This window comes from Hoplias malabaricus, chromosome 3 (assembly GCF_029633855.1).
Source record: "Hoplias malabaricus isolate fHopMal1 chromosome 3, fHopMal1.hap1, whole genome shotgun sequence".
Classification (NCBI taxonomy): domain Eukaryota; kingdom Metazoa; phylum Chordata; class Actinopteri; order Characiformes; family Erythrinidae; genus Hoplias; species Hoplias malabaricus.
Window position 1 is genome coordinate 33,317,715 of NC_089802.1, and position 17,577 is coordinate 33,335,291.

The 17,577-nt window shown below is 37.0% G+C and overlaps 1 protein-coding gene across 1 annotated transcript; it reads left to right on the forward strand.

Annotated features, from left to right (window-relative positions):
• Positions 1 to 4,078: 4,078 nt before the first annotated feature.
• On the forward strand, positions 4,079 to 15,047 carry LOC136691101 (cadherin-20-like). Its single transcript, XM_066663412.1, has 11 exons — positions 4,079 to 4,285; positions 7,706 to 8,000; positions 8,837 to 8,956; positions 9,753 to 9,920; positions 10,474 to 10,661; positions 11,490 to 11,743; positions 12,223 to 12,359; positions 12,909 to 13,030; positions 13,152 to 13,269; positions 13,604 to 13,855; positions 14,238 to 15,047. The coding sequence occupies exons 1-11, from the start codon at positions 4,079 to 4,081 to the stop codon at positions 14,756 to 14,758; spliced, it is 2,382 nt and encodes a 793-aa protein (XP_066519509.1). The 3' UTR covers positions 14,759 to 15,047.
• Positions 15,048 to 17,577: the final 2,530 nt, after the last annotated feature.

A 17,577-nucleotide genomic window follows, 5' to 3' on the forward strand; every position in this document is an offset into this window, starting at 1 on the left:
GAACAGATACCATCTGTCTGACGTAAAGAGAAAAATGGAGAGCAGTAAGTAACTAAAGGTCAAATGTGATGAAGTGATATAGCCTGTCGTCCTGTCTTCACTGCATAGAAAAATCAGGATTAGATAAAGCAAACTAAAAGTACCATGTTCAAAAAAGTCAGGATGTTAAATGAAATGTTGATACAAATTAAAAAAAAAACATTAATCAATTTCTTCTAATTAAAAATCAGCTTCTGAAATGTGTAAATATATTCTCATACAAATTTCATGTCTCAGGGACATCATCATTGTGTACAACCACCTTTCCTATGATCCACTCCTAATTATTGTTTGAGAACTGAAAACATCAGTCTAATACACACTAAAAATTATGTTTTTTAAGGGTTTTCTAGTCCCATATTGAACCCTGAACACTCTAAGAATCTTTTTTGCATGACAAAAGGGTTCTTTGCATCATGAAAGGGTTCTTCAGATTGATGGAGAATGTGGTATAGATGGTTCTATGAAGCACCTTTTAAAAAAGGGTTATATTCCATAACAATAGAAGAACCTTTTTTGGTGCCATATAGAATCAATTTCAAAAACTATCTATAGCATATTCTCCATCAATCTGAAGAACCCTTCATGTAATCTACAGAGATTTGTTCTATAGAGAACCGTTTACTTAATAAATAATGAAGATTATTAATAAAGAACCCTTGGAGAACCATCACTTTTAAGAGTGTAGTTTCTATCATTGTACAAGTCTTTAGATTTACAACTGTACTGTATTTCTCTAGATTCCCTGCATCTTTACTGATGTAAAGTTTGAAACACCTAAAAGACCTGCAACCACACTGTTGGATTACTCACTGACCCAAAGGGGCAAGCCTCAACCCACACTTGTTCATAAAGGACTAGGCCTTTCCTGAATGGTCATTTTAAATTCAAGCATGAAAAATGAAAGATGAGTTATATATTGAAACCTCAATTTCAAAGAGCACAATTTATTAATCACACGAGCTGCCATTTTAATTCTGACCTGCGTTATCAAGTACAATGTCTTAACAAATTTTAAACAGGGACTTTTAGCTTCTAAATAACAGACCAATCAGAGTCACCCAAATTGTATAAGTGAGATCTTCTTGGTCGTCTTGGTTAAAAAATAAACCTTATAAAAAAATTGCAATGTAAATACTGGTCTGAAAAATCATAATTAGATTTGTTGCTCGAATTATTTAGCCATAATTAAACACCTGCTTATAGGTATTTGCAGCATTTTACAGTACCAAAATGTCTGAAACTGCCCATATCCCGACATTTTGGAATGTGTTACAGGCCACAATTGTAATGTGAGTACATAATTAACAATGAAATTAGTTATGTCAACCATTAAATACAGGCCCAAGTGGATTTACAAATTACTGCCTTGTTGTATTTCCATCTCACATACTGTCACAGCCTTTCTGGCAGTTAGTATGTGTGTTAGATGGAACTGTTACTGGAATATGAAAAGGTAAAGCAAAGTTGTACCCGTTTGGAATATCCATTCAACAAAGGCTCAGGGTCCCTGCCACATCCATTTTACCTCAGCTGCACACTCATAAAAGAGACATTTCCAGAGGACAAGGGTAATATTAGATACCATTTAACAAAATTAAAATAATAGTCATGCCCTTTTCAAGAGCTTGTCTGTCCTTGTTCATTTGTCAAGCTTACATTTCCTTTAATGACCCCCACTCTCATATTTCCTAGATTTCTTTATGATCACGCGCATTCAATGTCAGATCCAAATGTATAGCATTGGTGTGTCAGTATGATGATTTTTTCCCTAGCAAATAATCTTTTTTTATAAAAGACATTCCTGACGTACACTCTTACAAAAGGTGCTACACAAGATTCTTGGAGCAATGTCATAGAACCACCTTTGGTTCCATAAAGAAAGATGTTTGCTAATATGTTTAAATGGATAAAGAACCACAAGATTGGATTTTTAAACATTTTAAAAAGTCACACATCTCTTCTTGTATAGTTCTTCAAAGTCACACATCTCTTTAACAGACACGGTTCTTTGGGGAACCAAAAGTGGTTTTTCTATGGCATCCTGTAAAGAATCCATTGTAGCACTGTACCAGTATTTAAGAGTGTAATGCTGTGGTGCGAAGCTTCTCAGCCATTGTGCTGTAGCATCTAGCCAGCTGTAGTATACTTTCTGCATGCATTAAACAAATAAGGAACTCCAACCAAACAGAAAGTGTAAACAAGATAACTGTTGCAATGGAATTTATTTATATTTGTGTCATAATGTACATAATAAGGTACTGAAGTAATATTATTTGTGATTGAGTAGATAACATTCATCCATTCATTTCATTTCATTATCTGTAACCGCTTATCCAGTTCAGAGGCTACCTGGAATCACTGGACACAAGGCGGGAATACACCCTGGAGGGGGCACCAGTCCTTCACAGTGCAACACACACACACACACACACACACACACACACTCACACACACACACTCACACAGCTACGGACACTTTTGAGTTGCCGATTCACCTACCAGCATGTGTGTTTTTGGACCATGGGAGGAAACCGGAGCACCCGGAGGACACCCACACGGACACAGGGACAACACACCACACTCCTCACAGACAGTCACCCAGAGGAAACCCACGCAGACACAGGGAGAACACACCACACTCCTCACAGACAGTCACCCGGAGTGAGAATCGAACCCACAACCTCCAGGTCCCTGGAGCTGTGTGACTGCAACACTACCTGCTCCGCCACTGTGCCGCACTATGAGTAGATAAGTAGATGAGTAGATGAGTAGATAACTGTTCATAACAATTATATTCATAAAAAGTTCCAGAAAAACTAAGAAATTTGAATTGAAAATAATTTGAATTTGATGCCAGCAACACATTCTTAAAAAGTTGGGGCAAGGTAACCCAAAAAAAAAAATTGGCAATAGGTAAGTGACAAGATTTGGTTTTAAAATAGCATCTCAGAGAGGCAAAGTCTTTCAGAATAAAGAAACGGATAGGTTCAACGCTCTATAAAAGAAATATGGCATTTCAAGCATAATGTTTCTCAAATTAAAATAGCAAAGAACTTGTAAATTTCATCATCTACAGTGTATAATATTTTTAAAAGGTACAGAGAATCTGCAAAAATTTCTGTTTGCTTTGGCCAATGCCCAAAACCAACATTGGCTGGCTATGGTCTTTGGGCCCTCAGGTGGCACTGCAATAAAACAATAAAAAAGACATTTCTGGAAATCACTGCCCAGAACACTGTGAACACAGGTTGTTGCTGCATCCATAAATACAAGTTAAAATTCACAAATGCAAAGAAACCATATATAAACAGGATCCAGTAACACCACCAACTTCTCTGGGCCTGACCTAATTTAAGATGGACTGATACAAAGAGTCCTGTGGTGTGACAAATGTTCTCCAGGTTAAAGAAGAAAGGGACCAAATCCAGCTTGATTTACATGCACAGTTCAAAAGCCAGCATCCGTGATGGGATGGGACTCTAGTGCACGTGGCATGGTCTATTTGCATGTCTGTTAAGGCACTGTTAATGCTATATATTAATGATATATACAGTTTTTGGAGCAACATGTTGTCATCCAGGCAATGATTGCTTATTTTCAGTAAGACAAGGCCAATCTGCATGTATTAATATACCATTGCACGTTTGTAAAACAATCAAGGTGTTAAATTAGTCCAGGTCTGTCAGAAATGTTTAGGATCATTGGTGCATTATGAAACATAAACACTATAAAAAGACAATGTTCTGTTAAATCGATAAAGCCCTATGACAAGCAAGACTTTCAAAACTAGAGCAATTTACATTTGCACAGCCTCTTTTTTTTCAAATGGGGACTGTAATTTCCTTTTATAAACTTTCAAAAGGATGGCTGAAAATTGGTGTACAGCATTTGGAAAACAGTTTCATTATAGTTCCATTGTAGAAATATGTGACAGTATAATGTTTTCATTTATTAACAGGGAGACCCCTGCAGTACAAGATTCCAATCTTCCTTTCAAACCAACTGACCAGCTGCACAGAGAGGCTTCTTCACTGCAATGGCAGGCGTGCTTCTCAACAGTAGGAACATTACCCTGATCATCATGCTGTTGATGTTATTAACTCTGACTGAGGGGCTGCTAAGAGATAAAGTGGAAAAGGATCTGAGAGTGCACTCTCGGAGCAGAGTGAAGAGAGGATGGGTTTGGAACCAATTCTTTGTTCTGGAGGAATACACAGAACAAAAACCTCTGTACATTGGAAAGGTAAGGAAGACCAGTAGTACACAATATCTATGAAAGTGTTTAGTTGCTGCTGTTTTTCAAATGTTTCAAAAAAGTGTACTTTGCCTGAGATGAAGAATCTAATTGCTTTGTAGTTCCTGAATGAAACACTTCGTGCTCTGTAGAGTGGGCTTCCCTCTGAGGGGCAGCCATGTTTAAAAAAGAATCTCACTTACATCCAGGCCACAGCTGTAATATATTAAACCCTGTTCAGAGTCACCGCAGGTCCAGAGCCTACCCGGAATCATTGAGCTCAAGCAGGAACACATCCTGGACAGGTGTATGAGTTTCAAAAATGCTTTTTTTTTAATTAAATCTATTTGAGTAAAATTTTAAATTACGTTCTTGTTTTTTTTCCACTTTACTAAAATACATCCAGTGCCAGCTACACTTTCAGCTGTACAGTCGTCCCTCGCCACTTCGCACTTCACCTTTCGCGGCTTCAGTGCCTCGCAGGTTTTTATAAAATATTAATGTGAAAAGTAAATCATGGATTTTCGCTATTTCACGGGTTTTCTTCGGAACTCGATCAGCAGGAAATATATATATTTGATGAATTTTTACATGAAAAATCCCAAAATGTATAAAAATATATTAAAAATATTAATTCTAACAATAAAGGAATGTTGTAAATCATAAAATATTACGAATTACAGTAAATAGTGCATATTGTAATCATATTACTGTATTACAGTATAGTACAGTATTATTACAGTATTATTATTATTACTGTACTGTACGTATTATCATTTAACCAGACCACTGGGGTGATTATTTGTCTACTGAATGTATGTACCTACGTAGGTTTAGGAATTCTAAATATTTTTCAGTACAGTACAATAAGTGTAAAGGTACAATACATGCACAATAGTGTGGGAATGGTTATTAAGGGAATTGGAAAGGTTTATATAGCTTAAAAGTGTGGGAGAGGGTTTATACAGCCTTAGAATAGTGTATAAATGAAATAAATATATCGTCCCTACTTCGCGGATTTTCGTTTATCGTGGGTGGTCCTGGAACGTAACACCCACGATAAACGAATGAACACTGTATTGTCTATTGCCCAGGGCCAGAGTCCCTTTGGTGGTGTGGTGTGGTCTCCACTTAGAGAAGTGTGTTTGGACATTTTTTTAAAAACTCTCACAAAATATTATGTTAAAATATATTATAAAAAAACCCACTTCTGTTCAGTTTCAATAAAATACTTGCATTTTATTGCTTGAGGTCACCATGTTGGAAAAATGCCATAAGATCTTTTTTATGATTTTCCCCAGGATGTTTAATTCAGCAAGTAGACAATAATATTAAAATGTGCAGAAGTGTGTTCTCTCTAGAGGATATGTTTACTTAACAGCATAAATTTAGCCTACGATTGTCACCTCATTATCATGAGTTATAAACTCTCCATGCCGTATTTTAGGGAATACAGGAGTACACAGTTAAAATCACACCTGCAGAGTGAGTGAGTGCAGTTTGGTTAATTCAGCACTGTTGGTTTTACCGTATTGTTTCTTTGTTGAAGTAAGTGCAGGCAATTAGTGTGAGAAAGTCACCTGCAGCGAAGAATAATAAGTGTGCACTGCATTTAAAGTAGAACTATATTTGTAATGCATGTAACCTCACTTACAGAAAGGATTTTGAAATGCGAAAGAAACCTAAAAAAATAATTTATTCATTCTCTTTAAGATTTATTTAAATTACAAAATACAAAGAAAAGATCTGCAATGTTTAAATTGTTCAAACAAATTAAAATATTATGCCTTCAACATGCCCCAAAGGTTGGGACAGGGGAAAATAAGAGTGAAGCATTACACCGTATACAAGTAAATATAATAGCTATAACACAGCATTCGTGAAAGGCACATATATATGTCATATACAAAAACATCATGAGAGGATTGCCATATGGTTCAAAAAGAACATTTTTAATGCAGGATTGCAAAGAATGTATGGCTTTTGTAATCTATTTGTCTTAATATTGCGATATGATGGAGGAAACCTGGAGAAATAGTCTTCCGAATTGGGTAAGGCTTGACACCAAGTATGACCTTGGTCCTCAAATGGTACTTCAGATTTAACTCTTTGTTGCAGGTATAAATATTGCCACATTGGGACTATTTTAAATACCTGTTGTAACTGTTGTAACCTGTTGCTACTGCATCAAGAAATGCTGTGTGAAACACTGTTACTAAAAGAAAAAGTTATAAATAAGTTCTGTTCAGAAAATTAACAGGTTCTCTGGGCCTGTGTGCATCTCAGATGGTCCAAAACAAACAGAACAGAAACATGTGTTATGGTCAGACAAGGCTATGATACAGTATGTTTGCATGAAAAATGAACAATGTGTTTTCCATGCTAATGACAAATGTGACCATCCAGATCGTTGTCAGTGACAGGTACAAGAGCCAACAGCTTTCATGATGTTGAGGGTGCCCACAGCATGGGTGATGTGCATATGTGAAAAGTTTCTATTGATGTGGAGGTGAACATTGGGTTTTTAGATAGACATATGCTGAAATCAAGATGATATCTTTTACTAGGGAGTCCATGGTTATTTCAGCAAGACAATGCCAGGCCCCATTCTGTATGTGCTACAACAACATGACTTTATAGGCACAGTGAGTGTGTGCTTGACCGGCCTGTCTGCAGTTAACTTTAACATTTAATCCTTGGATCTCAATTACCAAAGATTTTTATTTTTACTGCATTTTAAACAATGTCACTAATTTTCTGAAGATGGATTTAGTATGCATCTTTGCTGTTGGATATATAAAAAATACAATGTGAGTCAATGGAATATTATACATTTCCTAGTCCTTTTCTATTCTTCATAAAATTGGAACACTCGACAAATGAAAGGGTATGTCCTCCCTATTATTTGTAGAGATGTGTGTGTGTTTAGAGATTCATTTTCATGAGGGAAATACAGAGAAAAATACAATATTTTCTTGTATTTTTCATGTTTTGATATTATTTCAAAATGCTAGCTGCTGTTTACAGTGTGTTCAAATATCATGGTACAAGGTCTGATAGAAATGTTCCAATTACTTCTATTGAATGTTAAAAATTACATCCCTTGTATTTGAAGATACAAGTAACAACATTAAATGAACACTATATTCATTCAGTTCCCTTTGGGTCCACTCCTGTGGTCAGTTATGAATAATGAACACATCAGTCCTGAATCACTTAACATGAATCTTGTTGTATTAAAAGACCCAGGTCCAGTTAGCATTTGCATATTTCCCTACATCCATTTATAATACTAGGGTGTTTATTAACTACAAATATTCATAACTGATTTTACATTTCAATTTCCTCTGTGCTGATTGGCTGTGCTGTGTTGTGCCTCTTTTAAAAATGTATATTTGACTGGAGCTTCTTTCTATTGAACCCTTTCAGCTTCACTCGGACATGGACAAAGGTGACGGTTCCATCAAATATATCTTGTCGGGTGAAGGTGCGGGTACTACATTTACTTTGGATGACAGCACAGGTGATATCCATGCCATCCAACGCCTGGACAGAGAGGTCAAGGCCCAGTATATCCTCCGAGCTCAGGCCAGACAGCGTGAGACAGGGCGCCCCCTAGAGCCTGAATCTGAGTTCATAGTGAAGATTCAGGACATCAATGATAACGAGCCCAAATTCTTGGACGGACCCTACAGGGCGACCATCCCGGAGATGTCTCCAGTTGGTACGGTATCAGTAGACGTTTTTTTAACTATATAAATGAGCTCTTTTTGTTTTTTGCTAATTTTATAAGACATTTTCTCTATAAACTTCACTTAAAAACTAAGCTGGGCAAGTTATTAACATTGTAATGGGAAATGATAGATATACAGACAGGATTTGAGATTATTTCACCTAATAAACAGTAATGTTTTGCAGTGTGGGCACAAGTTGCTTTGTTAGCATATTAATATTTAATATTAATATGCTAACAACGAGACCTTTTCACTTTAGCACCACTATTAATCAGGGCATATAGATTCTGACGTGTTTGTTCATCCTTTTCCAATGACATAACCCAGGGACATTCCATGAAATTCTAGATTTATTCAATGTTACTTTCCTCATAGAGACTTAGTATACAAACATACTACGGTCACAAAAATGTTGCTCCACGTCCTGCGTTACTCTACTCCTACACCTGAATCAAGCACCTAATCACCTCATCCCCCAGGCCAGAATAATAGAGCTCAGAGAATGTCTTTTCTTCACAGGAATCTTAATCAATATTGAGGAAACTACTGTTCTTCTTCTAACAAAAGTATTAAATAATGTAACAACTTGAACAAAATATTAAACTTAAACATAACACAATATGGCTCTTACAATATTACTATATTTTAATATAAGTATCTCAACTGGCTTGGTAACACCTGGGAATCTCCCACGAGGATCTAGAGGAAGTTGTGGGGGTCAGAGACATCTGGACTTCTTTGCTTACCCTTGAACTGGATCTGTTGGATAAGACAATGAGATGAGATATTTATTTTTCATTCACTCTGTCTCTCTGTTTTTCTACAGGTGCTTCTGTGATCCGAGTGACAGCTGTAGACGCTGATGACCCTTCGTATGGTAACAGTGCTCGTGTGGTCTACAGTATACTGGAGGGGCAGCCATACTTCTCTGTGGATCCAAAAACAGGTACAAGAAATCATACACACACATTTTTCATGTGAACTAACTTTAACTATATAATTTGTTGTATTTTGTCCAATTTTGCTGCAGTAACAACAATGCAATTTCTGGGAAGACTTTACATTAGATGCATTAGAAACATTTCTGTGAGAAGCTGTTGGCATTCATCCATGAAAGCATTGATGAGGTCAGATTCTGTTAGATGATTGGTCCTGAATCACAAATGCCAATCCAACTCAACCCAGAGGTATTGGAGTATTGCATCACTCCAGGGGACACAGTTCCACTCTTCCACAGCTCAGTGCTGGTGTTCCAAATACCCTTTATGATCAATGATTTGCATGGTGTTTGGTGAATAATGCTGATGTGCAGCTGTTAAAAAAAAAAAGTTTAAGCATTGGCCCTATCATCAGGAGCCTGGCATCCAAGCTAGGGTTAGAGTCAGGAGTGCACAAGAGCACAACAGGCCTTGCTCTCTGGGTGAGTAAGATGGCCTGCCTCTCCTGAGCATCTGTTGGCTGAGGAGACAGACCTGGGTGGTCTCTTCCAAGCACATATATGTGTCTAGTTTTTGCAGTTTTGTTTTCTTTTTGAAAAGAACCCTCTAAGGCTTGTGGCATTTTGTGTGAGTTGTGGAGTATTAGCTGTTGTTGGAATTACAAAAGTATTGGGATTATAAGTTAAAAAATGTGAATAAACTAATTTATTCACCTATAGGGTTTTGTCTTGCCTTACTTTAATGTGTGGCTGAATACCTACTTTCATTATTTTCTGTTTCCTCTGTCCGTCTGTCTGTCTGTAGGTGAAGTGCGTGTGTCTCTGGCTAATATGGACCGGGAGGTCAGAGAGCAGTATCAGTTGGTTATTCAGGCTAAAGATATGGAAGGTCAACTGGGTGGTCTGGCAGGAACAACCACAGTCAACATCACACTCAGTGATGTGAACGACAACCCACCGAAATTCTCTCAGAGTAAGACCATTACTGATTGTTACATTATGCATTAGAACTGCCCTTCTCTTCAAGCAGGGCATTTTCTGATGATTTCAAGGGATTCCTTAGCATTTTGTATGAACAAGATTAAAAAGAAAAGGATTTAGGAATTCAGCAATAAATGCTTCTGGGAAACCATAATATATTAAAAATGAAGAGCATGTCCCTCTGAGAGTTTGATGCACTTCGTAGTTAATTTTTCAGTGCCCAGTTTCTATTTTAATCTGAATATTGCTGACCGAACCTATTAGCATGTGCACATCCCCTGAGCAGATTATTAAATAAAGTAGTTTTTTCTGTGGTTTAACCAGTTCAGAATGTTTTAAGAGAGATTCACCTGCATCCTTGACTTTGAAACGTTTTAGTTAGGCCATGTGTAAGTATCTAGCGCCCTCTAAAGGAGGAAACTGTAACAGCCACTGTAACAGCCAATTAATACCAATTTTGGCTTTACTTCAGCTTTCCATTTCCTAATCATTTTATTATACAGGTGCATGAGACAGATTGAAATTCCTCTCACTCTCTCCTGCAGAGCTGTACCAGATGAGTGCTTTAGAGTCCAGTCCGATGGGGTCAGTGGTGGGACGGATCCAAGCTAAAGATCGTGATATAGGCATTAATGCTGAAATGAAATACAGTATTATTGATGGAGATGGACGAGACTCTTTTGACATAAGCACTGATGCCAGCAACATGTTTGGTGTTATCACTATTAAAAAGGTAATGTTTTAAGTTTTGTTTTGTTTTGTTTTGCTTTGTTTTGTTTTTGGCAAAATGTAGTAGGCACAATGGTCATTTATTTAAGTGTAGTCAGCCTGGCTCTAGCAGCTCACAAATTACCTCTAAAATATCATAAAATGTAATTACGATATTTGATGTCTAAGGCATTAGATTCTTGCAAAGATAATTAAGGTGTTCGAGTCATATAATATACAAACACAAAGCAGCCTGTTATGAGGCAATATTTGGCAATTTAAACATTAATAAACCTAGCAAAATGCTAAGTAGTGGTATATTAGCCCTCACATTAGTAACATTAGCATAATAGTGAATAACCAAAGACACGAGTTCTGTATATTTTGTGATAATTAAGTTGTTTCCCTTAAAACTCTTTAAAGAAATGCCATATATTGGTCCATTTGTTATATTTTTAATGCTGTGCTTTGCTCATAGGGCATAGCTTATAACAAGCACAAGCTGATATGATATATCTGGACAGTTACCATTCTCCTATTATATTTTACATGATGGCAATTTAATTCCAGCACTGCTCAGGCCCACATCCCTCATTTTCATGGCCCACTTGCTACATGGAATAAAGGCCTTGAGTGAAGCATTTCTGCTTGCTACATGTGGGCCACATAAACACAACATTATTTCTACTTAAGTCACTTTTTGGTGGGGGTCATTTTTGGCTACAATCCAGTTTGCTATGGCCAGCACAGGTATATCTTTTTCAGTATTTTTGTGACATAGGCCAAACATTAAATAGTGAAGGAATGTGAAAATGGTTGAATTTATGTACATGGAGGTTTTTGTGTGTTTCAGAGCCTGGACTTTGAAAAAAAGCGCAGCCATACTCTAAAAGTGGAAGGATGTAATGCTCACATGGACCCACGTTTCGCAAATAATGGCCCATTCTGTGATGTGACCATTGTCCATGTGACTGTAGAGGATGTGGATGAATCTCCGGAGTTTGACTCTCCATTTTACTATGTTGAAGTTCCTGAAGATGCAGAAATTGGAACTGTGTTCAAAATCGTCTCTGCCAGGGACCCTGATGCTGCAAACAACACAATAAGGTGAGTTAAGGAAGACCTAAAATATCATCATCTGTTGCTGTGAATCAGTGTCTGAATTGATATGCAGATCAACCATAAAAAAGTGGATCAGCAGTCTAAGTGCTGGCCTATTTATTAGGAAATAGCAAGTCAGTGATCATCTGTGACCACCATCCGAGGCTGGAAGTCATAGAAAGTCATCTGCTCTCAACGTTCTCTTTGCTCATAGGACATAGCTTATAACAAGCACAAGCTTCTGTCAGCTGATATGATATATCTGGACAGTTACCATTCTCCTCTGGAACATTAAGCTGTTCACTGGTGATGCATTAGAGGCATTTGGCCTCCGATGTTTTGTAGGAACCTACACTCATCCCTGCCCTAACATTCTGGTGGCACCATGTGTGATAGGGGGAGATTTACGGACAGCTGGGATGTATGATGACTAATAATAGTGTTAATAAATTAATAACTTAATCCTTCCTGTGTATTTTGGTCAGGTATTCTATAGAGCCAATGAGTGATCCTGAGAAGTTTTTCTACATGGACATTACCAGTGGCTCTCTGATGACCATACTGCCTCTGGACAGAGAGGAGGTTGTCTGGCACAACCTCACAGTGTTAGCTATGGAGATGAGTGAGTTGCAGAATATTGTACATGCTTTCAAATGTTGATATGCAATTTTGTTTATGTGCTTATTATCTGAGGCACCAATAGCAAAAATCCCCTCGAGGATCTATTTCTAACTGCCTGGCTTCTCTATTCATATCAAACCAGCCTCAGAGGTGTCAAGGCAGTTGGGATTTTCTTTTTGTTTCTGGAACTGAATATTCTTCCTCTGTTTATTATTATATGGCACAGTTATTTGCATATATTGTTGGACAGTTTTCATAATCTATTATACACATGAAGTGCCAAAATATTAAAAGAAATAACATATATATATATATATATATATATATATGCTAAAATGTAGAATGTAGGCTATTAATACAGTAGTAATATAACACTAGTTAAAAAATTAAATGTGGTAAATAAATATTAAGGTAACTGGCATGAGCTGTTATATATTCATTGATTAATAGTTACAATATTTTATTAGTATATACTATAAAATATATTAATAAACAACAGTATGTTCCAGACTGTAAGATAAATAGATCCATATGTGTTTGTCTGTTCTAGATAACCCTTCAAAGGTTGGGAGTGTGTCTGTGGCTATAAGGGTTCTAGATGTAAATGATAATCCCCCCTCAATGTCACAGTATTATGAAGCTTTTGTGTGTGAAAATGCCAAAGCAGGACAGGTAAGGGAAATACACACACACACACACATTTAAAATTTGGCAGGCAAATTATGTTGAAGTTTGGTGTCTTAAGTTGGTGCTTGAATTAAAGAAATGTATTTTTTACTGTGTTTGCATCCAGATGATCCAGACAGTAACAGCTATAGATCCAGATGAGCCCACTGGGGGGCATCGTTTCTATTACCGTTTAGCTCCTGAAGCAGCTAATAACCCCAACTTCACACTGAGGGACAACCAAGGTGAGAGTCTCATAACTCTGATTCTGATTCTTTGCTCAAAGACAGGTAAGGCTGGTGGTTGGAGACATTATTAGTTCTTATATTTGGATTTGATGGAATTAAATGGGTTAAAAGAGAGAAAAATTGAGAAATAATGGTTATTAATAATTAACAATGGTTTCCAATTAAAAAAATCCCTTACCTTTCTTCCAGTTATTTACTACAGTGTCAGTGCATCTCATTAAGTCTCATTTTCAAGTAGGGATTTAGTCTGACATATTAGTCTTTGCACATCTACATTTAAATCCCTTACTCACTTTCTCTATATCCTTATTTCCATCCTTCTTTTGTCCAGATAACTCAGCATGGATTTTAACCCGGCGTGGGGGCTGGTCGTCTCGAGTTCAGAGTGTTTATTATTTGACAATTATGGTGTCAGATGGTGATGAGCCTGCTCAGTCCAGCAGCACCACTCTCACCATCCGTGTGTGCAGCTGTGATGCTGCTGGGAATTCTTTATCCTGCGATGCTGAGGCTTACACCCTTCCAGCCAGCCTGAGCAGAGCAGCACTCATTGCCATCCTCAGCTGCGCATTCATCCTCTTCGGTGAGAGACAATCTACTGAATCCCATTACAAGAAACCGCTTGAAATGTTTTTACACTACCGTGCACTATAAGTAAATGAAGAAAGGTGGGGTTTGTCAAATCTATGCTACATTTTCCTCCTACAACACTTACCCCAAATATTGTCAGACTGCCAAAACATTAATAAAAATAACTCAATAACAGAATATTTATTTTTATTTAGTACCACTCCTACATATAAATACAGCTCAAAGCATTTGACAGTTACATTTGTTATACAATTGAATGTGTGTTTAATAGAAAGGTATATACATTCAAAAATATGTAAAATATGCTCCCTTTTAAGTGATATGTACTAATCTCTGTCTGAAATGTATGTGCCTCTTCTTTCATTTCCCCACAGTGATGCTCATCCTGATGTTATCGCTGCGGAGCCACAGCAAAAAGCCCTACCTGACCAAGGAGGAGGAAAATGTGCATGAGAACATTGTACGTTACGATGACGAGGGCGGCGGGGAAGAGGACACAGAGGCGTTTGATATTTATGCACTGTGGGGCCCCCGTGTGGACCCACTGGTGAACTACAGCAAATTGCGACAGGACATGCTGCCCGAGATCCAGAGCCTTTCGCGCTACGTCCCTCAGCCTTGCATCAGCGGAGTGGGGGAAGACGGCCCGAATGTCCACAGCTATGTCCTGGCAAAAATCTACGAGGCCGATTCAGACCCATGTGCCCCGCCATATGATTCACTCCAGACGTACGCATATGAAGGCGAAGGTTCTATAGCGGAATCTCTTAGCTCCTTACAGTCCCCTGCCTCACAAACCGACCATGAGTATGATTACCTTAATGACTGGGGACCACGATTTCACAAACTAGCAGAAATGTACGGGGTTGGTGACAACAATGGCCCAGTGTGGTAGAGATTGTACAGGGTGAGGCTAACAAGACATCAAGGAGCATGTTGACTGTGAGGAATACAGCAGAAAAGAAGGTGAGAATGTCATGTTGACCTCAAAGATAGACGAGAAAGGGGGTTTAGTCAAGGAGTTCAATGCTAGCACAGAGGAAAGAAATTTCTGCTCAAGTTGATCTAGGGCTGTACACTTAAACAAGGAAAATACACAAAGTACAGTAATAGTGGGTTTAGGAAACAAAGAGAAAATGGGGAAATAGTGAGGATAATAAGCAAAAGACATTCATGAAGAGTGCTACACACCACAGTTTTACTGCAGTCTTGACTGCCGCTCAAAATATGTCCAAACCAAGGCTAAGAAATTTGGTTTTAAGGATCTCATTTCTTGAAAAAGAAACCCCTTTTTCCTTAATGCCACAAAATACATATAAATAGTGTAAATTCAACTAATCAAACTTCAGCAGCATAAAAGCACTCATTTGCCCTGAAGTTATAAAGTGTTTCAGCTTGCATTTTGAATGAGGACCAACAAATAGCAGTCAAATATATTGTTCAGTTAATTTATATTTTAAATTCTTAAAGGAATAGGAACAAAAGCAGCCTAACTCAAAAGGCTAAAGAGTTGTTGGGAAAAAATGTTGAGGTAAAAATGAACTACATTTGCATCTATTTTATTTGTTGACTCATGTTGGGACAAAATTCCTAACAAGAATTGTAAGTGTATCTCAGGAAAAGATATTAAAATACAAGAGATATAGGATACGGGATCTTTAACACTAGTTGATATCATGCCCAAATAAGGAAGTTTGGGTCTAAACAGTTTTTAGTCTATGGGGAAAATCAACAGCATCTTCTAAAATATTTCTAGATTATAACCTTCCAGACTTCATACATTTTTCCTTGTAAATTATTTAGGGTTTATATATTTATAATTAAGAACAGCTGAAAAATGTATCTCCTCTGTGGCTTCTTGTCTCTGAGCATCAGTTGAGTTGGAAAGCTCCCTCGTGTGCAAAGCTGGTACAGCACGCTAATTCTTAGCACCTAGCTCCTCAATTTTTTTTTACACTGTTTCTCTGAAGCCTGGAGGGGTAAACGAAAAAAATATAATAAATAAATAAATCTGCTGCGTCCCTGCTGGCCAAGATACTGGTGTAACATTGAAGTATTAGCAAATTATTCTTCTAGTATTTGTTACCTGTCTGGTTCACCTCACTAGTAGGAAAAAAGGGAGGAAAAAAATGTATGTTCTTGTTTTTGACAGCTAAAATTGTGATGCTAGAAATAGTTTATCTGCTTTTGTTGTGTTATACAAGCAGAAATTACGTTTTCCCATAGAGAAAAAGGCTTAGACATGGATTTCTTAACATGGGCATGAAGCAAACTACAAAACACAACTTAAGACATCTATTCAGCAACTAAGGCTGTAACACAAGGATAGATACGGTCTACATGCATGAGAACAGAATTTGCTTTGCCAGAATTTTTCTTCAATTTTTCCAACAGAAAATTTTGTTCTGTTTCTTGATTTTGTTTGTAGGTCCTGTTTGATATCTGTAGTGTCCATATATGCATTATGTTTTGCCAGCACAAAACCTAGCATTGATCAGGACATGACACTTTTGTTCTTGTTTGGACATTGTCTTTTTTCAGGAATTTATTTATATTCCTTGTGCTTTTATTTATTTTTATAAGTTATTTTTTTTATTATGTTTATAATAATGCAACATTTGCAGGGTGTAATTAAAAGATTTAGTTCATATCATGGTATCAAATGCTTTGTCAGATGCTGTTAAATGAATACACTAGAGGTCCAAGTGAGTGGTTGATCGTCAATTGTATTGATCGTTTTTTTTTTGTTTGTTTGTTTGTTTGATGCATTGTGTGGATTTGGTCAAACATTTTAAAAGCAACACTAGTATTTAACTCAGCTTCAAACTTATCATAATGCTTCACTGACCTGCAATAGGGAAAATAGAGCTTCTGTCCTTGCTACTCTGGGCTCAGCACTGCAGAAATCACACCAATACCATTGAATTCAAGATAGTAGTGTTGAAGTAAATCACAATCCTCAACAGTGGGAGCCCAAGAGCAAAGTACCAGATCTTACCTAGTGTTGCTTTAAAGAGAGTAGCTTGAGAATTTCAGTGGACGAATTACAGCAAACAGTCATTTAAATAAATCCATTCCATCCAAAAGAAACAACATCCCACCAGTAAATTTCTTACAATACATGCATTAAGTGCCAAAATGAAAAGAAAACACTCTCCTAAACAATGCCAAAAATGACATGAAAAGAGAGTTCTGAAAATATAGTGGGTTGTCTATTGTTGGTGGAAATCTACTTGAAATACTGTATACTGTATCAGTCACATCGTGTGAGAATTTGAATGTACATATTTTTGTATATTTGTTAATAAAAAGACTCTTTCCAGACTTTGTTCATTAAATTCAAACTAATTTTATTTAAAGAATATCAGGTCCTCGCCTCAAGTGAACATCACTAATTTGAATAATAAGAGGAACCAAAATTCAAACAAGCCAACTCATATCAACCTCAGAGCAAAACGATACACAAACAGCTGTATAAATGGACAATAATATAATAGTTCCATGTTTCACATTAAGAGTTCAGTTAAAGTAGTGTGAAGCAGGTAAACAATGAACAGTTTGTTAGAGAGTTTTACTGTAGTTTAAGATGTTTGACACAAAATTATAAAAATATATTCTGACTAAAGAGCCCACAAAATGAGATAATTATTAGACGCCATTCTAAAGGAGAATAGCAACCAAAGGACATTAAAAGTAAATGGCCCATCATTTGGA